The sequence below is a fragment of the Trichosurus vulpecula genome, chromosome 2, assembly GCF_011100635.1.
Source record: "Trichosurus vulpecula isolate mTriVul1 chromosome 2, mTriVul1.pri, whole genome shotgun sequence".
NCBI classification, from domain to species: domain Eukaryota; kingdom Metazoa; phylum Chordata; class Mammalia; order Diprotodontia; family Phalangeridae; genus Trichosurus; species Trichosurus vulpecula.
The window spans coordinates 5115799-5141551 of NC_050574.1; the positions used below are offsets into that span (position 1 = coordinate 5115799).

At 48.6% G+C, this 25753-nt stretch overlaps 1 protein-coding gene across 1 annotated transcript; it reads right to left on the minus strand.

Moving 5' to 3' along the window:
• Positions 1-400: 400 nt before the first annotated feature.
• On the minus strand, positions 401-19487 carry LOC118835340 (zinc finger protein 665-like). Its single transcript, XM_036742531.1, has 5 exons — positions 19396-19487; positions 12095-12168; positions 8750-8876; positions 8150-8245; positions 401-3216 (listed from the first exon to the last, which is right to left on the minus strand). The coding sequence occupies exons 2-5, from the start codon at positions 12125-12127 to the stop codon at positions 974-976; spliced, it is 2499 nt and encodes an 832-aa protein (XP_036598426.1). The 5' UTR covers positions 12128-12168; positions 19396-19487; the 3' UTR covers positions 401-973.
• Positions 19488-25753: the final 6266 nt, after the last annotated feature.

The following is a 25753-nucleotide window of genomic DNA, read 5'->3' on the forward strand; positions in this document are numbered from 1 at the left end:
ACATGATAGAACTCTATTATGTTGTAAGAAATGAGGAAATAGATAATTTTAGGGACAGAGAAAGCCTTATATGAACTGATGCAGAGTCGGGTGAGAGTCGTAACAGTTTATACCATAACATCAACGCTATCAAAGGATAACTTTGAAGACTTTTATAAACTGACAAGGAATGAAATGAGCAAAACTATGCCAAATTTATACACTAACAACACTGAAAAGACAAACAGCTTTGCAAGCAGTAAGAACTGTGATCAATCCAAGGGTTACCCATGATTCCTGTGGACTGATGATGAAGCGTGCTATCCACCTTGTATCCAAGAGGGAATGGATTCAAGGTGCAGAAGGGGACATTTATTTTTTAACACAATCAATGAGGGAATTTTTTTTTCTTTTCTTTTTTCCCCTGATGAAGTGGGGGGGATGAGAGGGAAAGAAAACAGATTTCTATTAATTAAAAAAATAAAACTTTAATTAAAAAAAGACTTTACCTCAATTGGTAAACTTAGGGAATTTTTTTCACCAGCACACATTATCTGATGTACAGGAGGATATACCTTAGAAAAGGCTTTCCCACAGTCTGGGCTGTTCTGTAGTTTCTCAGTTCACAGTTATATAGTGCTTATTTAAGGACTGCAAAGTGCTCTAAGTACATTATCTCATTTATCCTCACAACAATCTAGTGAGGTAGGTGAGATCATCTCCATTTTACAGATTTGAAAAGTAGGCCTTAAGAGATTTTGATCTGCTCAGGGTCACACGGCTAGAAAGTATCGAGAGAGGATTTGAATTGAAGATTTCTTGACTCCAAATCCAGTCCTCACATCAGGCTGCCTCAAACTATGAGGTCTCTGAAAACAAGTTAAACAAGAACCAGGATAAAAGCTTTCACATTCAATAATAAAAGGCTTATTCTTCAGCATTAATCGCTTCTAAGTTTTCCTCTCTGGTTAAAGGCTTTTCTTTTTTCATTTCACTAGTAGGGTTTCTCTCCATTATGAATTCTTTGATGTTTAATAAATGATGATCTGTGGGTAAAGCTTTTCCCACATTTAAGACATTCAAAAGGTTTCTCTCCAGTATGAATTATTTGATGTTTAATGAGTGATGGTCTATGACTAAAGTTTTTTCCACATACACTACACTCAAAGGGCTTCTCTCCAGTATGAATTCTCTGATGTGAAATAAGAGAGGTCCTGTAGCTGAAGCCTTTTCCACAATCATTACACAAAAATGGTTTCTCTCCAGTGTGAGTTTTCTGATGTACTGTAAGGTGTGAGTTCTGGCTAAATGTCTTTCCACATTCTTTACACTGATACGGTTTCTCTCCAGTGTGAGTTCTCTCATGGGCAGTAAGGTGTTCCTTTCGGCTGAAGGCCTTCCCACAGTCACTGCACTCAAAGGGTTTCTCTCCAGTGTGAATTCTTTTATGTGTGTTGAGCTGTCCCCTCCCAATGAAGGCTTTTCCGCATTCATTGCAATGATAAGGTTTTTCTCCAGTATGAATTCTCTGATGGAGAGAAAGGTACGATTTCTGTCTAAAACCTTTTCCACATTCATCACAATGATAAAGATTCTCTCTAGCATTTACTGACTCATTTGTAGTAAGGATTCCCAACTGGCTGGCTGTCTTCTTACCTTCATTAGGCTTACGGGGTTTCTCTCCAGTATGAATTCTGTGATGCCTCATAAGATGTGCACTCTGGTTGAAGGCTCTCCCACATTCACTGCATTTATAGGGTTTCTCTCCAGTATGAATTCTCCGATGTGCAGTGAGGCTTGCCTTATGCATGAAAGCTTTACCACATTCATTACATGCATGAGGTTTCACTCCAGTATGAAATCTCTGGTGTACTGTAAGTCGTGCATTATTGATAAAGGCTTTTCCACACTGATAACATTCAAAAGGTTTCTCTCCAGTATGAATTCTCATATGTTCGATAAGATTAGCTCTCTGACTGAAAGCTTTGCCACATTCCTTACAGTTATACGGTTTATTTCCAGAATGAACCCTTTGATGATAAGTAAAGGATGCCCTGTGCCTAAAGTCTTTTCCACAATCATTACATTTATAGGGTTTCTCTCCAGTATGAATTCTTTGATGTAAAGTAAGGCAAGAATTGTTGCTGAAAGTTTTCCCACACTCGTTACATTCAAAAGGTTTTTCTCCAGTATGAATTCTCCTATGTGCAGTAAGGTTTTCTTTCCGTCTAAATGCTTTCCCACATTCATTACAATGAAAAGGTTTTTCTCCAGTATGCATTCTCTGATGACAAACAAAGGATGCTCTGTGTCGAAAGGCTTTCCCACATTCTTTACACTGATATGGTTTCTTTCCTGTATGAATTCTCTGATGATGAATCATGTTTTGCCGCCCACTAAAGGCTTTCCCACATTCATTGCATATATAAGGCTTCTCTCCAGTATGAATTCTCTGATGCAGCGTAAGACAGGAATTGTTGCCAAAGGCTTTCCCACATTCATTACATTCAAAGGGCTTCTCTCCAGTATGAATTCTATGATGCCTGATAAGGGTTCCCCTCTGGCTGAAGGTTTTCTTACATTCATTACACTGAAAAGGTTTCTCTCCAGTATGAATTCTCAGATGATCAATAAGGCTTCCCCACTGACTAAAGGCTTTTCCACATTCGTTACATATATAACGTTTCTCTCTATTACGAATTTTCTTACGCTGAGTACGGTATGGTCTTTTGCTGAAGGCTTTCCCATGTTCATTACGTTCATACAGCTTTTCTCCAGTATACTGTCTATGAAACTGAATGAGATCAGAGTGATAACTGAAGGACTTTCCACATTTATTATATCTAAAAAGCATTTTCCCAAGGGGGATTTTATTACATTTAAATAGTTCTGAAAACTGTTTCATGGTCTTTGCGACTGTGTGATTTTGGAGACTTTTTTCTGTAGGAGTTCTCTGTTGAGTAACAATGATGGACCCCAGATTCAAACTTCTTCCAAATATATTACCTTCAGGCACACTCACCTTGTTAAATGGCTTTCCATTAGTGCCCATTACTTGTTTGGATTGTCTCTCCAGGCTGCACCTCTGTCTCCCTAACCTGACATCACACTCCCACATTTCTCCCTCCTTAGAATACCAATTCTTTGCCAGTGTTTCCTTAGAAGGTGCTCTTGTTACAATGTCCTGCTTTGAGGTCAAGTTGTTGCTTTCACAGCTAGTCTCCTGACTATGAGAACCTGAAAGAAACCAGAAATTGTCAATCACCCCTATTCCTTGGGTTGCGCAAAACAAAAACAAGGTCTAGATTCTATTTTCACAAGAGTAGGGGGAAAATAAAGTGATCTGTAAACAACTGCCAAGGGGAGAAATTAAGAAGGGGAATGCCTATGCAAAGTGGGGTGGCCTAAGACTCTGGGATATTCTTGTATTTAAAGACATTAAGGCTTTCAGAAATTGAGCTCTAGGCAGGCTTGCTGAGTGCCTAACAGCCAACCAAGTGTTTACTAACTATACATAATACACTTTAACCCAATGTGCTTCCCTCATTTTAGAAATTGATAATTAATGTTAAAATATCACAAAACTGTGCATTACAAACCCATATTTGAATAACTGTGGAATCTTAAGATTTTGCCTCTTATATTACAGAACTGGCTGTTAGTGAGTCACTTCTTTTTATGCTCTGAAAGCTTAATGGAAAGAGCTACAAGCCAGAGTTCTTTATGAAGAAAGAGACACTTTGTCCAATAAGCTCCCTAGGCAATTTGCTTGTACTTAGCCAATAAAAATTACTGTGACATTTTCTACTCCAAAATCAGAGTGGTACTCAATTTCAACAAGAATGTTACTAATAAAGAGGCTAAGGATAAGCCAATTCTATTCCAGGGTACTGAAAGCACTTTGAGATATCCTCTGAAAACCAATGTTGATAATGTTTGGGAAAATTCCTAAATGTTCAGGAAAGGGACAGACTGGTAGATTTAAGCAGGACAAAATTCGGAACCAACATCAGCGAGATCGTGAGAACATTAAAAAAGACTTGATCCCTAAGACACACTATCACTTCAAAAAGGACAAATCATGTACAACTAACCTCATTTTCTTTCCTGATAAAGATGAGTCAAATGGCTGGGGAAGGGATGCTACAGATATTGAGTATTTAGAGCTAAGAAAGGCATTTCACAAAGTCTACCACATTATTTTCAGACCAAATGGTGAAGTATGATCTGGATGACAGGTGAACTTTACCAGGCTGGATAACTTACAGAGCCACAATGATTGGATAAATGTCAATGTGATAAGCAGTCTTAAGTCTCAACTGCAGACAGAAAAGGCAGCAACGGAAGAGTGGAAATAATGTTCCACACCCCTAATCCCCACAACATGGAAGGGATAACTGTAAATGCTGGAGAGGATGTGGGAAAATTGGGACAATAATGCACTGCTGTTGGAGTTCTGAACTGTTGTAACCATTCTGGAGAACAATTTGGAACTATGCTTAAAGGGCGATCACCCAGCAATACCATTTTACTAGGTCTGTATCCCAAAGTGATCATAAAAAAGGGAAAAGGACCTACATGTACAAAAATATTTGCAGCAGTGGTTAACAAAGAATTGGAAATTGAGGGGATTCCTATAAACTGGGGAACAGCTGAACAAGATGTGGAATATGAATGTAATGGAATACTATTGTGCTATGAAATGACGAGCAGGTGGATTTCAGAAAAACCTGTAAAGACTTACATGAACTGAAGCCAAGTGAACTGAGCAGACCCAGGAGAACATCGTGCAATAATCAACTATGACTGACTTAGATCTTCTCAACAATACAATGATCTAAGACAATTTCAAAAGACTCATGATGGAAAATGTTATTGACATCCAGAAAAAGAACTGATAAGAGTCTGAATGCTGATCAAAGCATACAATTTTCACTCTTTTTTTTCATGGTTTTTTCCTTTTGCAATTTTTTTTGCAAACTGTTTCTTCTTTCACAACATGAAACTCACATGACTAATAAAAAAATAGGTTTTACATGACTGCATATATATAACCTAGATCAAATTGCTTACTATCTTAGGGAGGGGGGAGAGAAGGAAAGAGGGAGAAAATATGGTATTCAAAATTTTGTAAAAAAAGAATGTTAAAAAAAAGAACAGTATTACCTTCAAAAATCTGGTTCATTTTTTTTTTTTTACAAAGTCTGAGTCAATTTTTAAAAGGTAAGGGTCAAAGAAGCTGAGGCAAAAATGCCAAAAGGAAAATATGCCAGTGCACCAATATTAACACCAGAAACAAAGTTATAATTTTCTCAAAACACAACAAAACTGCACTGCTGGTGGAGTTGTGAGGATTGGTTCAGACATTATGAAAACCAATTTGGAGCTACATCCCAAAAGTCACTAAATTGGGAAAACCCTTGGATCCACTGATACCACTACTGTGCCCCAAAGAGGTCAGAGAAAGAGGAAAAGGATCCAAAGGCACAAAATCTATAGCAGCTCTTTTTATACAGGCAAAGAACTGGAATCTAAGGTGATGCCTAGCCACAGGGGCTGAAAAAAATTATCGAATGTAAATGAATGAAATACTGTTGTTATTCCATAAGAAATGGTAGAAGGGATAGTTTCAAAGAAACCCAGGACGACTAGTACAAACAAGGGAAGGGAGCCGAATGAGGAGAACAGTCAGAGAATGGTCTGTCCAGTAACAATACTGTAAAGACAAACAACTGTGAAAGGTTTAAGAATTCTGATCACGGCAATGCCAACTGCGATCAGGAAGGATGGAAGAAGCCATGCTGCTGCCACGTCCAGGCCAAGAGGATAGGCTTGAGGAGCGGAAGGAGACATGGACAAAGGGAAAATCTGTTCTGCTTAATTGTGCATGATTGTTACAAGGGCTTAATTTTTCCTAATTTTTTTTCATTTACAGGTTGGGGAAAGAGGGAGGGGAAAAAGATATACTTCTTAATTGAAAAGAATTTTTTTAAAAACCCACAATAAAATCGTAAATAAACCCAGTGAAAGAGTATTCTTTTTATATCAGATCTGTGATTTCAGTAGAGTAGGGAACTCCTCATGAAGAACTCTTCTACTGATACAGATAAAACTTTCTCTTCACTGTCAAGTCTTAGCAAGTGGCTTCCTGGGGCATGCTCTGAAAAATTCAATGATTCATCCAGGACCGCACAGCCAGAATACAGTAGAGGCAGAATCTGAACCCAGGTCCTTCCTGATTCCAAGGCCAGACCTATTCACTAAATCATGTTGCCTCTTACAGAAGGAACCATGTGACTACAAAATATTAGGACAAGGTGAAGATGGAAATACCAGTTAAAAATAGGGAAAGCATAAACAGAGTATCAGACAATGAAAAAGTAAATCATCTTTTTGGATGACAGAAAAATTGCAAAGATGAGAGAGAAAAAGAAAACCCAGACAAAATGGAAAAATGAGTTCAAACATAATTCACTTGGAAAACTACTGGAAATCTAAGACAAAACGATTGTTCAGAAGATGGTAATGATGAGAGAAAATTTAAGAATTCCAAGAGACTCAAAAACAAAAAATTAATTAAGAGGATAAACAGCTCCAGCAAGATAAATCTTATCTAGTATAATTACATGGCATAAGCTACAGCCACAAAATCGTCTGCATTTCTCTCTTCCTCTTTCTCCCTTCTACCCTCATCCATCCATCCAACCATCCATCCATCCTTCCCTTTCTTCCCTCACTCCTTTCCTTCCTTCCTTCCCTCCCTTTTTCCCTTCCTCCCCCCTTCCTATTATGTGTGTGTATGCTACTTCACAGAATTACACAAAGAAATAAAAAGGATTAAGTGACACTTGCATTGCTAGTTCTCAAATTGCTGGCTAAAGCAACCAACAATCACCAAAATCTGGTCCTGGGTTAAAAAAAAAAAAAAAAAAGAAAAACAGGATAGGACAATTCCAGAACTAGAACCGAAGTCCCAAAATATAATAAGTGTTGGCTAAATCTAAGCTGACCAAACGATGGGGATGACAATGACTCTTCAATAAAACCTGTTTTGCATGTGATGTAATGCTAGGAGATCCTTGAATTGATGGATGGTCCAGTCAAAAGCCAAAGAAATCCTGAAATGTTCAAATGGCCCAACTTGATGAAGAAAATGATAAACCCTATCCTTCAGCAGTTCAAATGAAAAAATGCCTGAAGACCTCAGTAGTTTTCATGCTTGGTGAGTCCATAACATGGTCACAGTGGGCCAAAAAAGTGATGTGACCGTAGGCTACCCTGAGAGGCCACTGGCGAGGGGCAGGTCCAACTGTATGTTGGCCTAGCTGGCCTCAGCAGGACACTACCTTGTAGAAGGGACGCTGATGTACTAGAAAGCAGTCAGGGGAAGGTGACCAGGGAAGCAAAGGACTCCAAGATTTTACCATACAACAATCAGGTGTTCTAAAAAGTACAAATTTAGGGGCAGATATTCTATCAGAATTCAGATGGCTGAAGGGCTTCCATGTGGAAGAAGGGTCAGATCTGCTCTGGATAGCCTCCACGGAACAGAAGCAGTGAAGATGGATGAAGTCCCAGGGGCGGATTTTGGATCACAGAAGAAAGCACTACTATCAACTAGCATGATGTGGAGCCTTCAGATGGGTGCTTTCCCTTTCACCTGCAAGGGACACCATCCAGGGGATTATGGCCAAGAATGGCCTTGACAGGATGGTTTTGAAGTGTACACCAACTGTGAGACCTTGGTAGGGAAACACAGATTTCAGTGTGACCAAAAAAAAAAATGCAATCAGACTCATCTCACTGACAGATCTTATTAATTCTAAATCAACGACCTGAAACAGTTTTCGTTTTAAAGACAATTGTAAGGAATCAAGATATACTTAGGGGCATTATAGAGGTGGAAATTCTCACCTATTGCAGAAGTAGGAATCAATGGAGAACAAAGATGGACAGCTCTGAACAAAGAGGAAAGTTTTCCACCACAAAAGGCAGGACTTCCAAAATAAACAGGGAAGTGCAGCTTGTCAAACCTATTGTCCTAAATGTACAAATAGGCAAACATCCTATTAGCTAGCACTTCTCAAAAGCAGAATGCAACCTGAGCACTAGCAGAGAAGCCGTGCAGGTGCTGGGACACTGTTGCTGCTGTTACCACTGGGTCACTCACCTGGACAAGTGGCCCTTGAGGTTCCTCGCCGGGGCAGCCAGGGGGTTTCTCCCCTCTCAAGGCGGCAGATCAACTCTGGTTTAGAAACTGCAACTCCTGCTCAGGGAGAGAAAAAGGAAAGTGCTAGGGATCACCAGAACCATCTCAGAAGCAATCTTAAAGCCCTGCCTTTGGGGCAAAAGGCAGCACGTAAAGCAGGCCCAGAGGATGGTAGAAATGTCCTCTGAGGGAATGGATCCTAGATGTGGTTTGGGTTCAGAAAGACAACCAATACATCTAACCCACTGCCAGCTGGGGGACTTCTCATGTCTTCCCCCATCTGCCCTCGGGCTTTATTGAAGGATTTTTGGTCTGGGGCTCTGGTCAGTGCACTGAACCTGGCCTGTCCATTTATACAAACAAGAGCCTTTCACCGGGAAGCAGGAAGCAGAGCCATAAAGGGCTTTGGAATCTCCCCACATCAATATTCCTGCCCACAAAAACCAAAAGTTCAGAGAAGCATTTCAGGTGCACCCTCCTCCCCCGCCCATAGGTTTTACCATGAGGGAATTCAAAGCCACCCCAATGGGGCGTCCGTTCCACAGGGGCAGCCGTCCTCACCCAAGAAGACCAGGTTCTCATAGTTCTCTAGCATCACATCCCTATACAGGTCCCTCTGAGAGGGGCTCAAGCGTCTCCACTCCTCCCGGGAGAAGTCCACGGCCACATCCTTGAATGTTAGTGATGCCTGAAACATCAAACACATCCCTGCTCAGTCTGAGATCATACAGTATGTAGACCATGGAGAAAACATGGGAGTTATCCGAGTTTACAAGGGGTTCTGAAGAAGGGGCAGCTAGATGGCACAGTGGATAGAGCACCAGGCCTGGAGTTGGGAAGACTCATCTTCCTGAGTTCAAATATGGCATCAGACACTTACTAGCTGTGTGACCCTGGGCAAGTCACTTAACCCTGTTTGCCTCCGTTTCCTCATCTGCAAAATGAACTGGAGAAGGAGATGGCAAACCACTCCACTACCTTTGCCAAGAAAACCCCAAATGGGGTCACAGAGAGTCAGACATGACTGAAAAAGGGCTGAACAACAACACACATAAGGAGTTCTCACTGCGCTGGGATTGTGAGCTATTTCGCATCCAGTGCTGACTGCAGACCTCCTCACTTAGTCTCACATGGATGGCTTTTCTACCACTCACCCAACAGACCGTCTCCCAAACTGAGCCCCAAGGCAAGTATAGACTCCAAAGTGCTACAGCACACAAAGATAACCCACACACATCTATTAACGGGATCCAAGCATGCACACCCCAACTATTTATCCCTCATTGGCCATCTAGTTCTCCATTCCTGACCCTGCCGCTCAGAGGCCAGATCCCAAGAGGAACACGACAAAGCACAACACGTTCTCCCATCTCCAGGCACTCAGGCCATCCAGTTTTTTCTCCCAAACCACAGCTCATTTCAGACAGTGTCACTGTCACACTTATTACCCAACCCTTACAACGTGCAGATGGAGCACAGCGTTGGGTGCTGGGGGACGTACAGAACCTCACAGAGCTACAATGTGCCGGGTACAGAGGTAAGTGATGGGTGGTGGTGGTGGGGGTTACCATGTTCATGAATCACGAGACCCAAGTCCTGGCAAGTCCTCTGTATTGTTAATGTGTTTTTGCTTCATTTATTAGGCCATGTGACCTCCTTACATCACAGGAAGCCTGAGTCACAGGCAGTGGGAGGAGCTTCCTGAGAAGAAAAGGAAGGTATGTCACAGAAAATGCTGAGAGAGAGAGAGCAGTCATGGCTGTTGGAGCTGAGGTAATGAAGGTCGACCTCTGACAGCTGAACAGACTGTGACACCTCCACTGTGAGTTTGTCTTTGGGAAGGCCCCAGCAGGGGGTGGACAGGTTTTGGGATGGCGATGCTCCATGTTGTGATATTTCGTGTCAAATGCTTTGCGGCTGTGATGGACTGGGTGATGGCTTATGGTCCTCCGGGGTCTGAATAAAAGGGTCACTTCCTCTACCTTCTGTGGAGAGGGTCGTATACTCTGTGATACAGAACCAGGCAGGCATGTTGACAGTTATCATCTATGTTGTTTTTATTGCCTTACTGATCCAGGAGGAGCTTGCTGAGGGGGTGGAGCAGGAAAGATGGAGCAGACCGGAGGAAGCTGGTCAGAGCAGTTAGAGCTGAGGGAGAGAGGAAGCAGGCAAGCACACAGCTAGCCGTGAGTGTCTGTGGGAAGGTCCTAGCAGGGGGAGGACTTGGGAATGGCAGCGCCCCCCGCATTGTTATTGTGTATGGATTTCTTTGTTGCTGTGATGAATCGGGTTTTCTGGTATCAGGATGTGGCTTTCTGGTGTCTGAATAAATGTTTTGGTTCTGTGTTCCATAGAGAGAGTCTGTTATATTTTGTGATTCGGACATATTCAGAGTCACTGTCGGTGCTGTGAATATTGTGTTGGTGATGCATCCTCCCGGGGGCTGAGCTGCCAACTCAATGACCGGCATGTTAGGGAGCCCTGAGGGATGGGGCCAGTAAGAGTTTCATCTATGCTGATTTCTAGAAGGTTCTGACCAAGTTGTCTGGGGCTTGAAGGGAACAGGACTGGATAACTAAAGGTTCTCCCTTTTGGCATCAGGATCAGTGGAGGAATTTAGCCGATGTCTCATTTTGCTTCCAGTTGTAAGGCATGGCAGCAGTCATGAAAGACATTCTCTGTATGGATGGGGCAGGAGAAAGGAGCAGAGACTTCAATCTCCAGGCAATTTTTAATCTAAGGACGGGAACAGGATAATAATCCCGGCTTGAGCCTGCCGTGATCTCTGCCTGTCTGTGGCCCTCTCCCCTTCTCTTTCAATCTCTTGCTTGGTGATCTCCTGTGCATTCCATTCCCATCTCTACACAACTCACCAACTTCTGCCGAGTGAAGCCTTTTGGACACCTCACAGTGATGACATTTGGCTCCCCATCACTCTGACCTTCTTAGTCACGCAGGCTCCCAATCCTCTGCCCCATCCCACGCCTGGTCAGCTGAGAAATGCTGCTCTAACTCCCTCCACGACATCACTCATCAGGTCCCTGTGACCTCAGTCTTCCCTTCTGCGGCCCTCTGCCTTTGCTCCTGGTTCTGCCTTCCGGGGCCAACAGGAACATTCTAATGCCTCATCCATGTGATTGTGTCTGACTCTTGGTGACCCCACGTGGGGTTTTCTTGGCAAAGTTACTAGAGCAGCTGCCATTTTCTTCTTCAGTTCATTTTACAGATGAGGAAACTGAGACAAACAGGGTCACATAGCTAGTAAGTATCTGAGGCTGGATCTGAACTCAGGAAGATGAGTCTTCCTGAGGCCAGGCCTGGTCCTGCACTCCATGTGTTGTGGCACCCCCTCGCTGCCCTAGACCCTCATATCCATTCCCATTTCCTTGACATGTTCTCAAGACCTTTACCACCATTCTCCTGCTTCTTGCCTAAAATGTGGTGCCCCATTACTAAAACAATGCTCCATCCCTGGTATGAACAGGGAACCTCCCTGGTGCAGGACATAATTCCAATATACAGCCCAAGTTCCTCTATCAGTGGTCTTCTCTGGCAGGTATGGTGAGCTTGCTGGGGTTCACTAAAGCCCCCAGATCTTTCTCACTGGAACTACAGTCTAGCTAAGTCACCTTCACCATGTGACATGTAGGATTTCTCGTTTCTCCCTCAGTTTCATGGCATTATCCTTGGCCCAGCCTCTGGGCCTGTCCTTCTCCGCATGGACCCTTCACGCAATCTAAACAGTTGGCAGAGACTCTAATGAGTCCACCACTCTTGAAGACCTCTGATATCCCTGAGCCCTGAAGGTTTTGGCCTGGATGACTTACCAACAGTCTAGCACCAAGTCAACAAATCAATCTATGTTTGGAAAAACTGCAGGATATTTTGGGAGGAACCTTAACTCACCTGAGGCATGGCTGAAAGGAGCCCCGACATCATCGCTGCCTCCTTGAGAGTCCTTTGTGGGAGAGAAGGCAAAGCTGCAGGAGGAAAAAGAAGCCATGAGGCCATGAAACCTGTTTCGTGGTACCCAAAACCACCAGGACAGAACGGGGGAAAACAACACCCCACTGCCCAGGGAAGAGGTCAGATCACAGCCAGGAACAGGCCCGAATCCTGGCAGAGTCTGAGAAGAGCCAAGGACCCCCACAGCAGAGGCCCCCAGCATGCCCTCAGGGGCAGCAGCTGCTTCCAGGGGGCTGGCAGGGTCAAAGCCTTCTCTGTACAGATCTCTCTCTTTCCTAGCATATACACAGCAGGTGTCCTGCTGGCAGCAAATAACACGCGACCTGTACTTCCTACCCTCCGCTCTCTGCAGTCCGAACTCCAACCTTCTCATCCCCCCAAACTGCCCTCTCCATAGTGACTCAGTCCAATGGCAATGCTCCTCCCCTCCTCCACACCACGCCCTCTAACCTGGGGGTCCCTCTTCTTTTCTCCCTCTATAAGACTTCACGGGGTGATTTCACCAATGACCATCTTGATGATCTCCAATTTACCTATCTAGCCTGACCTCTCTGCTGACCTCCAATATCCCAACTCCAACTGCCCTTCACACATCTTGAACTGGACGTCTAGTAGACAGTTAAACTGCCCACCCCCGTCCCTACGACTGTAGAGGGCACCTCCAACCTCCCAGTTCCTCAGCCTCACAACCTACAGGTCCTCCTGGATTCCTCACTCTCTCACCACCCCACCGCTCCCATATCCAATATGGCGCCAAGACCCATCAACTTGCAACATCTCCAAGTATGCCCCCTCCTCTCCTCTGACACCCAAGCCCTCCTCGCCTCAGGCCTGGTCTGTGGCAACAGCTGAAGGGGAGGGGGGCCTCCTTGCCTCCAGTCTTTCCCCAATCCGTCCTCCATCCAGCCGTGAAAATGTCATCACCCCCTACTCAACAAACTCCAGTGGCTCCCTATTGCCTCCATGACCAAATACAAAATGCTGTTTGGCAATCAAAACCCTTTGCAGCCTAGCCTGCTCCCCCTTTTTCTGGTCTTTTGACACCTGACTCTCAAACATGTACTCTTCGGTCCAGTGACACCAGCCTCCTGGGCCTCTAACACAAGCCTCTCCATCTCCTGACTCTAGGCACCTTCTCTGGCTGAGCCCCATGCCTGGAACCTCCCTTGTCTTGGGCCTCCTGGCTTCATTCACATTCCAGCTAAAATCCCACCCAGAAAAAGCCACCTTTCTTGATCCCCCCTTAGTGCCAGCAGCTTCCCTCTGGGGTCACCTCTCATTCATCCAGCATCTATCTTGTTTGGCCCTAGCTCTTTGCACATTTTTGTCTTTCTTTGTAGCCCTGGTGGTTAGCATGGTGCCTGGCACATAGTAAGCACTTAATAAATACTTGTTGACCGACTGAATGAACATGTCCAGCCAACATTATAGCTGAGGGGCCCAGAAATACAGTCACCAATGACGTGAGGCCCTGGCTCATGGGCAGGGGTATGCTCCGGTCCCCACTGTGGGCAGACCTCTCTGGGAGGCTGGCGAGGAGGTCTGCCGTGACTAACAGGGCACACAAATAAATGGGGACAACAGAGGTTCACAGAGAGCGACGCTATCGGGAGGCAACTGACCCCGGAGGGAAGGCCCCGAAGTCAGGAGACCCAGCTAGACACCTACTAGCCTCCAATCTGGCTGCAAAACTTGGCTGCTCTGAGACTCTGTTTCCTTATCTGTAAAATGGAAAAGAGAAGAGACCACCTGTCCTATGTACCAGGAGCTTCTGGCAGAGAACGGTCATCCCATGGGGCTGCTGAGGGGCCACACACCTGCGCAGACACCTCCTCTACTCCACAGAAGTGCCAAGTCTTAGCCACAATGGAAGAGGCCCACCCACCCAAGGCAGAGGACACAGGAGAGAAAAACCTGATCTGGGAATAAAGAGCTGGCTAAGAAAGGAGCGTGGGAGACCGGATCTGGCTTTCTGGATCACAGCCAGGTGGTGGTGGCTCCTGAGCGGGTGCCCCTTGGGCCTCCTTCCAGGCCCAGAGATGCCCAAGGAAGGCTGGCTGACAGGATGGCAGCCGGGCAGCTCAGTGGGTAGAGCCCACGTTCAAATCTGGCCTCCGACTTCCGTCGGCTGTGTGACTCTGAGCAAGTCCCTGTGTTGGTCTTGGCTCCTCCATCTCTAAACTAGAGGAAATAAGAGCACCTTCCTTCCAGGGCTGTTGTGAGATGCCAATGCTCACCACTATTGCCAATTTCCTCCTTCCATCCTAAGTCACTCATCGTGCCCAACAGGACAACTGCAGCCCAGCCACTCAGCCAAGGGCCTGGCCCGTGATGGGGATCTTAGGATCATCAGCCAGCACCCAAACATCTCTCCATCAAGTCTGGATTCTGTGTATGGAGCCATTCGGAGGGCCCATGCATCAGTATTTCAAATGAACATGGATTTGTTTTCTTCTCTCAGGCAAATTGATCGCCTTCCCCCAGGAATGAGGGAGAGGAGACAGTAGGAATATTTGGAATATTATTTCCATTAAGAAAAATGCTCCATGAAGCCACAGACAGAACTGCCTCAGATGCTCCGGATATCGGTGCCTCGGTTGCCTAGAAACAGCCTTAATGTGCACTCCCAGAGGAGCCAGGGAAGCTACAGCAGGAGCTCTCATCCTTCTTTGGTGTGGTTACTGAATTAGTGAAGCAAATGGGGGGGGGGCAGGGAGAAGGCAGGGGAGGGGAACAGTGAGAGGGAGAAGAAGAGAGGAAGGAAATGAAGAGGGGGGAAGGGAAGGGGAGGGGGAGAGGGAGGGGGAGAAGGAGAGGGAGAGGGAGAAGAAGAGAGGAAAAAAAAGAGGAGGGGGGAAGGAAGGGAGGGGGAGAGAGGGAGAAGAAGAGAGGAAGGAAAAGAGGAGGGGGGAAGGGAGGGGGAGACAGAGAGAGGGAGAAGAGAGGAAGGGAGGAGGGGAGGGGGAGGGGGGAGAGGGAGAAGAGAAGAAGAAAAAGAAAAGGGAGGAGACAGAGAGGGAGAAGAGAGGAAGGGGGAAGGAAAGGAGGAGGAGAGGGGGAGGGAGGGAGAAGAAGAGAGGAAGGAAAAGAGGAAGGGGAGAGGGCAAAGAGAGGGAAGGAGGGAGAAAGAGATGGGGAGCGGAAAGAGAGGAAGAGGAAGAAGGGGAAAGAGAAGCAGAAAGAGAGAGGAGGAGATGCAGAGGTGGGGAGGAGGAGCCCCGCATTACTGCCTCTCAGCAGCACAGTCAAATCTGCGTTCCATAGTAGGAGGGTGCACTCTGGGCCACTAAAGGAGAGTCCAGCGCTCTGCTTGGCCTCTAATGCCCATCGTGGCCACTCGGCTTACTTGGCTCCTCCCCAGGGGCTCGAGGACCCAGCTGCAGGGCCTCCAGGCTGTTTCTCCAGTCCATGAGGTGACTGTCCCATGCTGGGAAGGCTCCCTTCCCCAGTAAGTGGATAAGCATTTATGATGCAGCCACTGGGCAGGCACCCTGCTCAGCACTCACTGAGTACAGCGGTCGCACCCATCTTTCTCTGCCATTAGACTGCAAGCTCCTCGAGGGTGGGGAATGGGTTTTTTGCCTTTTCTTTGCATCCACAGCATTCAGCACAGGGCCGAACATGCAGTAGGTACTTAATACGTGCTTATTAAGTAATTGATAGTGATACCAATCAGGTAATAACATAACAAAGTCACACTACAAGGGAAAGAACGCTGGATATGGGGTCAGAGGAATTGGGTTCAAGCTCTGTGTGACCTTCTGCGGTTGGAGCCTCAGTCTCCGACAGGCCTGGCTTCAGTCCCCAAGCTCCCGGAAGAACACTGTTCTCCACCAGCTGGAGGACCGAGTTCAGATGCCTAAGCTGCTGATGGGAGAACATGGGGCAGACAAAAGGGGTGAAGGCCAGTGGAGAAGGGGCCACCCACAGCCACCATCAGACTGGAAGGGGCCTGGCCCTCCCACAGCCCAAAGCAGGCGCTCCAGACCAGACTGGCCAGGACCTTTGTCCACAGGACTGAGGCCACCTGCAGAGAGGTGGCACCCTCCCCGCAGCTGCCACAGGCCCCACCCCAGATCCAGGGTGACCCCACGATAAGCTGCCATTAGAACATGAGTGACCCAAGCCATTGGCAGGGAGAAAGGATCCTCTCTCTAAGCAGCAGAAGGGGTGGGGCCTCTTGTCAGGAAGGAACACAGGATCACAACCCCAGGAGTCAGATAAGGAAGCTGAGAAGGGCTGAGATGGAGTGACTTGCCCAGGGTTACAGCTACTAAGTGTCTGAGACCACATCTGAACCCAGGTTTTCCTGACCTCAGACCCAAATACCGCTGGGTCCACTGAATCATCCTGCCACTGGGGGTGGGGCGGGGCACGGTCCCCATGCTAGTGAGGACTGATCCAAGTCCTCTGTGCCTCAGGGGGAGAGATGAAGAAACAGAGAGGGAAGGAGAGGGAAAGAGAGGAGAGACGGGACAGAAAGGAGAGACCGAGACACAGTGAGCCTAGGCTGTCTGGCCAGTCCATCCAGCAGTGGCCAGGGCCCAAAGGATGGGGGGGCCCAGCAGCCTGAAGCCCCCCTTCCAGCGCCTCTTCCTCACACACACACTTTCCAGGGGCCCAGCCTGACACCCCCAGTGGGGGCAGTGCAGATACACCCCCTCCCCCTCCCCCACTGTAACACACTCCAGGAGGGCAGCAGCACCTTGCAAATAAGGTACCTGCTTCTCAGAGAGGCCAAGGCCATGGCCCAAGCCCAGGCCGCTTCTACCTAACACACGCGGGGCACCCTGAATCCCGCGCCTGTCTCCAAGCCTCCTAAGGGGCCGGCCCTGTGAGGACACAATGAGGCTGAGGCAGAGCTGCAGGGCCCCGGGAAGGGCCACCATCAGCGTCTGGAGGACCCAGCCCATTCGAGGGAGCCAGCCTGCCCTGTGGAGGAGGGACCTGGCTCACCTGGAGCTGCCTGGACCAATGACGTCACAGGTACAGGGGGCACTACAAATGTACTTGGCGTCTCTTTGACCCCCAAGCCTGGGACGGGGCAGAGGGGGCTCACACCACTGGGCATCGTCAAGGGGAATGGGGGGTTGGCCAAGAAAGGCCCTGAGATGTGGGTCCTTGGGGGGCTCCTGTGGGGGGAGGGTGTCTGGGGGAGGAGAGGGGTCTGTGGTCCTGGAGGAGGGAGGGGTCTGCTGTTGGGGGGCTCCTGGGGGAAGGGAGAGCTCTGCTGTGAGGTGGGGTCCTGGGGAGGGAGGGGTCTGTGGTCCTGGGGGAGGAAGAGGTCTGCTGTGGGGGAGGGCTCCTGGGGAGGGGAGGGGTCCTGGGGGAGGGGTCTGCGGTCTTGGAGGAGAGGTCCTGGGGGAGGAAGAGGTCTGCAGTGGAGGAGGGGTCCTGGGGGAGGGGTCTGCGGTCCTGGAGGAGAAGGGGTCTGCAGTGGGGGGACATCCTAGGGGAGGGGTCTGCTGTGCGGGGGCTCCTGGGGGAAGGGAGAGCTCTGCTGTGAGGTGGGGTCCTGGGGAGGGGAGGGGTCTGCAGTGGAGGAGTGGTCCTGGGGGAGGGGTCTGCGGTCCTCGGGGAGGAAGAGATCTGCTGTGGGTGGGTGCTCCTGGGGAGGGGAGGGGTCTGCAATGGAGGGGGGGTCCTGGGGGAGGGGTCTGTGGTCTTGGAGGAGAAGGGGTCTGCAGTGGCTGGGGGGGGGGTCCTGGGGGAGGGAGAGGTCTGCTGTGGGGGCGGGGCGCTCCTGGGGGAAGGGAGAGCTCCGCTGTGAGGTGGGGTCCTGGGGAGGAGAGGGGTCTGCAATGGAGGGGGGGTCCTGGGGGAGGGGTCTGCGGTCCTGGGGGAGAGGGGGTCTGCAGTGGGGGGGGGGGTTCTGGGGGAGGGGTCTGGGGTCCTGGAGGAGAAGGGGTCTGCAGTGGGGGGGGTCCTGGGGGAGGGAGAGGTCTGCTGTGGGGGCGGGGCACTCCTGGGGAAAGGGAGAGCTCCGCTGTGAGGTGGGGTCCTGGGGAGGGGAGGGGTCTGCAATGGAGGGGGGGTCCTGGGGGAGGGGTCTGCAGTGGCAGGGGGGTGGTCCTGGTGGAGGGGGTCTGCGGTCCTGGAGGAGAGGAGGTCTGCAGTGGGGGGGGGGTCCGGGGTCCTGGAGGAGAAGGGGTCTGCAGTGGGGGGGGGTCCTGGGGGAGGGAGAGGTCTGCTTGGGGGCGGGGCGCTCTTGGGGGAAGGGAGAGCTCCGCTGTGAGGTGGGGTCCTGGGGAGGGGAGGGGTCTGCAATGGAGGGGGGTCCTGGGGGAGGGGTCTGCGGTCCTGGGAGAGAAGGGGTCTGCAGTGGGGGGGGCATCCTAGGGGAGGGGTCTGCTGTGCGGGGGCTCCTGGGGAAAGGGAGAGCTCCCCTGTGAGGTGGGGTCCTGGGGAGGGGTCTGCAGTGGAGGAGTGGTCCTGGGGGAGGGAGGGATCTGCCGTGGGGGCGGGGCGCTCCTGGGGAAGGGGGGTGGGTTTGGGGTCCAGGAGGACGGGCGTCACCCGTTTTGGAGGACCCAGCCCTGGAGTGTAAAGATCTGGGTTCAAAAGCCCGGACAGCAAGCCCGGGACGAGGCACCTGGCCGCTCCCTGACTCAGTGGCTCATCTGCAAAACCGGGACAACGGCAGCCCAGGCTGGCAGGGCGGCTCCGGTTCCGATCCGTCCGCCTCCCTCCCTGTCACACTCACACTCCACACACGTGCGTGGGCTCCACCCCTAGGCACCCCCGGCAGCCCCCGCTCCGTCTCCACAGGGGCAGCTAGGGGCGGCAGAGGCGGGAAGACCCGAGTTCGAATCCTACCCCACGCGCTGCGGAGCCGGCGGAATGACCCAGAACGAATGCCCTCCCCGGGGTGGGGCTGGCAGGACCGAGCGCCCGAAGAGCCCTCATTCCCCGGAGCTCGGCGCCCCCGGGCCCCGCCCCCGCCGCACTCACCCGCCAGCCGGCTCCCGAGCGCTACGGCCGCTGCACTAGCGGCCAGCAGCGCCGAGTCCGACCTCCCTGCCGCGCGCCTGCGCACTAGAGCCGAGCCCCGCCCCGCCCCCGCCGCGCCCCCGCCGCGCCTGCGCACGCGGCCCCACCCGGCCCGGGTCTCAGCCCCGCACACGAAGCGCGGGCCTCGCCCCGTCCCCTCCCAGCCCACTTCTCCCACTGCCCCGCGCGCGTGCGGGCACGCGCACTTTCCACACATGCGCCCTTGGGCCCCGCCGTGCGCTGGCGCTCACCTCAACGGGGGCGTACCTCGGGCCTAGCTTCCCGCGCCGGGCTCCCCCGGGATCTCGGTCCCAGTTACCGCCGCCGCTGCGGGGACGCCACCGAGAACAAAGGGGCCGACTACCCCTCTCCGCGGCTATTGCGCTTGCGTACCCCGACCCCGGGAACTACGCCTCCCACAATGCACCGGGTCCCGGCGACAGGAGAGGGGAGCGTGAAGTACGCAAGGCCAGGACGCAGTGACGCAGCGACGCAGCGCCGGGGGCCATGGGGATTCTGGGAAATGGAGTCCGTGCAAGCGGGTGCTGGTGGCTGGGAGCCGGCAGCATCCACGTGTGCTGTACTGGGCCTCTTTCTGCGGGCAGCAGGGCTGCCCCTTCCCGTCTTCGGCTGCAGGCCAAGCCTCAGCGTCTGCATTTTATCCCACGAAGAATAGTAATACCCGAGGTGCCCCAGGAGCTGCGAGCCCTGGAATATGCAGGCCCCAAAGTAACCCCTTGTGGGCGCCTCTGGCCTCGGGGGTCCTCACGGGTGCCCCAAAGGGCCATGTCTGCGTCCACACCTGCCCTGAAGACAGGGGCCATCCTCATCCCCTGGTCCTCACCTCCACACCTGCTCTGCAGATACAGGCCCACACCCCCATCCCCTGGTCCACAGCTGCTCTGCAGTCATGGGCCCCATCTCATCCCCTGGTTCTCACCTACCCTATAGACAGGGCCCCATCCTCAACCCCAGGGTGCACCTGCCTTATAGACAAGGCCCTATCCTCATCCCCTGATCCTCGCCTCCACATTTGCTCTGCAGACAGGGGCCCCCATCATCTGGTCCTTACTTCTACACTTGTGTTTCCACAATCCAGCTAGCAGCTTCTGTGGGGCTGTAAGCTCCACTCACAGCCAGCACCCAGAAAGCTGCCAACAGCACAGGTCCTTTTGATCTGCTTAACTAAGGAAAGCAAGGGGTTGACAAGTTTACTTTAATCCAGCATACAGACAGCATTCACTTAGTTCAGGGGGAAAAGCCAGCACCCTGAACTTCAGAGCAAATTACAAAGTACAAACATCAACAGACAGACCCAGTACAGATTCATAGTTACCAACATCTAGGTTCAGCCCGGGAGCTCAGAACAAGGGGTGGCCCAGAGTCATGCGCCACCACTGCTGCGCCAAAGAGCTCCAAAGAACAGACAGCCAACCCCTGGTTTTTATATCTTTTTCAGGGTCGGGGTGAATCACACATACAACTCACCCATGTGACCTAGAATCGTCACAAAGAGGTGGACTTAAACCCACATGGTCTAAAAGCCTCTGCTCTCCCAGACATGTAAACTAGGCCCTTCCTGGAGTTAGCCCCACCTTGGGCCCCACCTTAGTTGCCAATCCACACCCACTAAGGTTTTACACCTAATAGGGGTTTGGGCCTGGGGCTTAGCACCTAGTAAGGCTCAATGAATTACTCAAAGGGAACAAAAGTCAAAGTATTCAAGGGTACCTGTTGAACTAAGTGCTAAGGAGCCCATTTTTGCTTACCAACACAACTTGCTCTGCAGAAATGGGTTAGAAAAGGGACTGGAGCTCCTCCTTCCTGACTTCCAGGCTAGCTCCCCAAGCTTTCATGTTCTTGATGTTGTTTAATTAGAGCAACTAATGAGTATAGGATAACTGGAACAAGTCAACAAGCATTTATTGTGCACCAACTGTGTGCCAGGCACTACATTAAGTGCTGGAGATACCAAGTAGGGCTTTCAAGGAGCTCAATCTAACGGAGGAGCCAATGTCCAATTGGCTAAGGACAAAGGAGATACTTACAAGACAAATGGAATATAATCAATTAAGAGAAGAGATTTTACATGGAAAAGGAAAGGAGCCAGGGAGCAGAGATGATTCGTGTGTTTTCTCATCTGTAAAATGAGGAAGTGGAACCATATGACAAGAACCAATCATCAAGTACTTACTGAGCTTCTGTATTTACTGTAATAAGATACAAGTAGAAACATTTTACAAATTTAACCTATGTTTGTGGTCAAATGATAACATATGGATGATGTCCTCCTAAGGGGGAAATCTATAAAGTTTTCCAATTAAATGGAATAGTAAACTTGGAGAAAAGCAACAGGGTTAGACTGTTTTCTCTAAGAACTATATACAGAGGTATATGATTGGCTTCCAAATGTGTGTATCATGGGAATTCAGGCTTTGAGTATGTTTTAGAAATAAATTCTTAAAACTGGATTAACGATTTTGCACATAAATTGTATTGATAAAAGTTAAAAAAGTAAAAGTATTTTCCCATTTTTCAAGTATCTGATAATTTTAAAAGGCAGAAGAGCTCATTTTACAGTTGGACCCTCATGAATTTTTTTTTTAAGATTCTTATATCAGGTACAGGATTTAGGTAAGGATAGAAACAACAAATTGCATATGAACTAAAATTTTCTGAAGTTTCAAATTTGGAGAACTCAATTTAAGTAATTGTACTAAATTATATCAGAATTATCTAAGAACCTCTAGATTTGGAACCAGAGAAGCAGAGCGCTTTTTAGAGCTGTCTTGAGAAAGCCTATTGTCCAAGAATATCTAGGGACCAGATGACTACCCAAGACATCTGGGACTCAAAAGGTGCTGCTTAAATGAATATTGAGAATGGGTCACTAAGATACAAAGAGACTTAACGTCAGTTAATATTGGTGATAATGACTGTATTGCTTTGCATAGTTTAAGTTTTCTTGGTGACGTGTAAATCTCCCTTCTCAAAACTAGTCCAATGTGAGCCCTCTAAATGGTTTGATCTATAAGTTGACATTAATGTAATGTGACAAGGTAATTATGATTATGAATTTATGAAAATTATTTATATATATACATATATATATATGTATATAAATTATTGCATTGTTTGAACCTAGTCCTGTGTAGCTGGGAAGTTGGACTGCCTCTCCTTGCTGCTTAGAGACCCTACAAACCTCAGTTATGCTGACCATAAATTCGGTCAGATCCAAAGATTGATGCAGAGTTCTCACAATTGTACATCTCAAGCAACCCGTATGTCTCATCTGAAAACTGGCTCCATACTGATCAATCATTGTTTTAAAGGCTCCTACCAGATCCTTCTGACTACGCCCACAGCTGCCAAACTTGTGGGTGTGGACGCCTGGGTCATCTGAAGACAGCCCCACCCCCACCCCCACCCTGAGTGAATGGCAGAACCCTCTAGAGACCTCAAAGCTTGTCTACTATAGCCCCAGGGGCAGCCGACATCTAGACAAGACAGCTGTCCCAAGATTCTGGACAAGGGCTGACTATACTGTCCTAGTTTCCCCCCTCCCCGACTCCCTACATTCTTGGCCCTCCTACCAGAGACACACTTCCTCAATAGGTCCCCTCAAGGAACTTACCTTCTGTGATAAAAATGCCCTTTCATCATTTCTAAGGGGAGTGGCTAACAGCTTCTTAGATCTGCCACCTTAACCCCTAAGCTCACCAAAAGCCCACAGCTGTCCCTTAAGTCAACATCTCATCAATCCTGGCCCAACACACCTCTCATTGCTTCTTGGCTTATACCTGCCTCTCCTTTATTGGTCAGAATGGGAGGGGTTCTTTCAGACCCCCTCCCTTTGGCCAAAAGTGGGAAATGTCAGGAACCCCACACCAAGACCCCCATCTCTTTTTACTCCTCTCTTTTTATTATTAGGAGACACCCTGTTTTCCAGAGCTAAGGCCCAGCAAGCAGGCTGTGTCCTGAGTTTGGCATGGCCACAATCCTTTGTGTGCACCCTCTGGATGATCTCAGCCACAGAAAAATCCCAGAATTGTTTCTGGTCATGAAGCCCTGCTACAAATCGAACTTGTCTCACTGTTGCTGTCACTCCTCATCATCAGGGCTACAGCTCATTGTGCAGACATTGGCATAAGTGCTGAGGTTTTCCTGCTCCAAAGAGGATCTCCTACTAGAGCCCCGACACATGTGTCTAGTTTTCCTCCTCCAACAGAATAAAGCTTTTTGCTTATGACCACTGCTAGTGCTTTGGTTTTATTTTGTTTTGTTTTATTTTACTTTTAGAGTTTAACTGGCTGTGACGACTTTCTGGCTTTTTTAGAGTTAACAGCTGTTGTACTGCTGCCGTGGCCCTTTGGACATTTGTAATCAGGGCTGACAGATGCAACGGCCCATCCCTTTTTTGCTGACGTGGACCTATCTGAATTGTCTTTATCTCCTTACAAAAGTTCTTGATAGGAGCTGGCTTTGTCTTGAATCCCTTGCTGAGTGCCAGTGACCAGCATGTCAACATGTTGCCACCTTGCCACCCTGTTAATAAACTCATCTTAATTCTCTGTCTTGAGTTTTGCCTCATTAATCAAGGCAAAAGCCCAAAGAATTGTTCTTTTAACAGCAGCAAAGCACCGGGTAGGCCTTAGAAGAGTCCAGATTCTCTTAGAGGAGCAGCGTAAAGAAGAGGGGTGTTGTCCACCGTAGGTCTCTGGCAGAGGCCCAGAGGCCACACCCACCAGCTTTCAGGACCCGGGCATGGAGCTCATCCTGGACCACCTGATGCTCTCTCACTTAGCTCAGGTCCCCACCAGCTGCTGGTGATCAGTTTTTGTCCTTTCCCCTCTTGGCTTCCGTGGAGCTACTCACTCTTGGACTGATCACCCTATATGGCAGGATCCTCTGGGGCTCCTCATCCCTACAGTGCACGTCTTCAAGGTGGTGCCTCGGGCCCTCTTTGAGAGATCTCCGAGGGCTCGATCACCAGCTCTTCCCAGGTGGCTCCCAGATCGCTCTCCAACCCTAAGCTCTCTCAATTCCAGTCACTGGCTGACTGTAGAACAGTCACCCTCATTGATTGTCCTGTTCCCAGTCTGGCAATCCACACCACAGGGAGCTGACAAAGTGGTGCTTCTAAGAAGAACTGAGCATGAAAATCAACACTTACTATTCCTGCATCGTGGGCAAGTCACAACCTCTCAGACCCATTTCTTCTTCCACAAAATAGGCAGTCTGGATTGGATGCCTTTTATCCAGCTCTCTGGGGCTACTCCACACGGTCATCCCACCCTCACCCTCTCTCCTGGCTACACTGGCTGCCCCCCTGCCCTCCCTCCTCTCTTTCCCTGAGGACCCCCGGCTTCCTTCTCTGAGGTTTAGCAAAGGGGCCCCTTCCAATGCTAGGTCCTTCTGATCCTTCCAGTTGGTAACATTCTCTCCCTCATCAAATCAGCACGAACTGACTTGTCTAAATGGGTTTTACCTCCCCAGTAGAATATAGACTCCTTTAGAGCAAAAATGGTTTCATGCGTGTCCCCTTTTTCTCCCCAGCATCCTGCACATAGTAGGGAATGGACCTGATAGTGGGCAGAAGTTCTCAAAGCGGGGTCGGTGAACCTCTGGGGGTCCCCAGCATCCTTCAAACTCACTTGCATGTCACGGCTTCACCTCCCTGATGTCACGGTCCTCTTTAAGACTGAAGGACGAACAACAACAGCATCTGTAAGCTCAAGACTCCTTTCATACTAATACTATGAGGTTATTTGCTTTTCCACCTACAAACCTCAGTGAAGTCGGACTTTCTTTCCATGCTCCACCCAAAACAATGCATCATGAGACTGAATGCAGAAGCAGAGATGAGAATACAGGTAAATCTTCAATTAAATCAGACATGAAAGAGATCTGGAAAAAATATATAAAACAGTGCCATCATGATTGCACATGTATAACCTAGGTCAGATGGCATGCCATCTTAGGGAGGGAGGGAGAAAAATTTGAAACCTGAAATCTTATAAAACAATGAATGTTGAAAACTATCTTTACATGTAATTGGGAAAAATAAAATAATATTTATAAAAAATCATTTTGTGTGTAGTGGGCTTATTATTGTTATTTTAAAATGAGTATTTTGAAATTTTATTAGTTTGATTTCTAACATGATATTGATAAATAGTACCAGTGGTGTGCTGGTAAATGTTTAACAACCAGCTCTCCGTGGAAGGGAGGAGGGAAGCATGCATCTGTATACATCACCAAATACGGAACTGGGAAGAGATGCCCCCTAAGTAGCACACATTATGCGCTATCTTCACAATGCAAATAGATGAAAATAACCTCAAATGCACAAGCAATAGTAAAATGTAGCAAATAATTAGGAAGTGATGAGTTTTGAGAATTTGTTACCTTTATTTTAATATATGTATGTTTATATAATTTCATTTTTAATAATGGCAGTTTAAAAACCAGCTCACGAGAATTCCCGAAAATTTAACAATCGGCTCCAGTGAACTGGCAAGCACCTCAGTGGATATAATCCACAGAAACAAAAGCTCTTTGTGTGTTAAAAGTACAAGGGTGTCTTCAGTCCAAAAAGTTTAAGAAAAG

Coding starts and splice junctions, on each gene's coding strand:
- LOC118835340 (XM_036742531.1), bottom strand. CDS start 12,127: ATGATGTCGGGGCTCCTTTCAGCCATGCCTCAG. Junction 8,246..8,749: donor TGAGAACCTGGTCTTCTTGG/GTGAGGACGGCT, acceptor CTCCCTGAGCAG/GAGTTGCAGTTTCTAAACCA. Junction 3,217..8,149: donor CTCAAGGGCCACTTGTCCAG/GTGAGTGACCCA, acceptor GGTTTCTTTCAG/GTTCTCATAGTCAGGAGACT.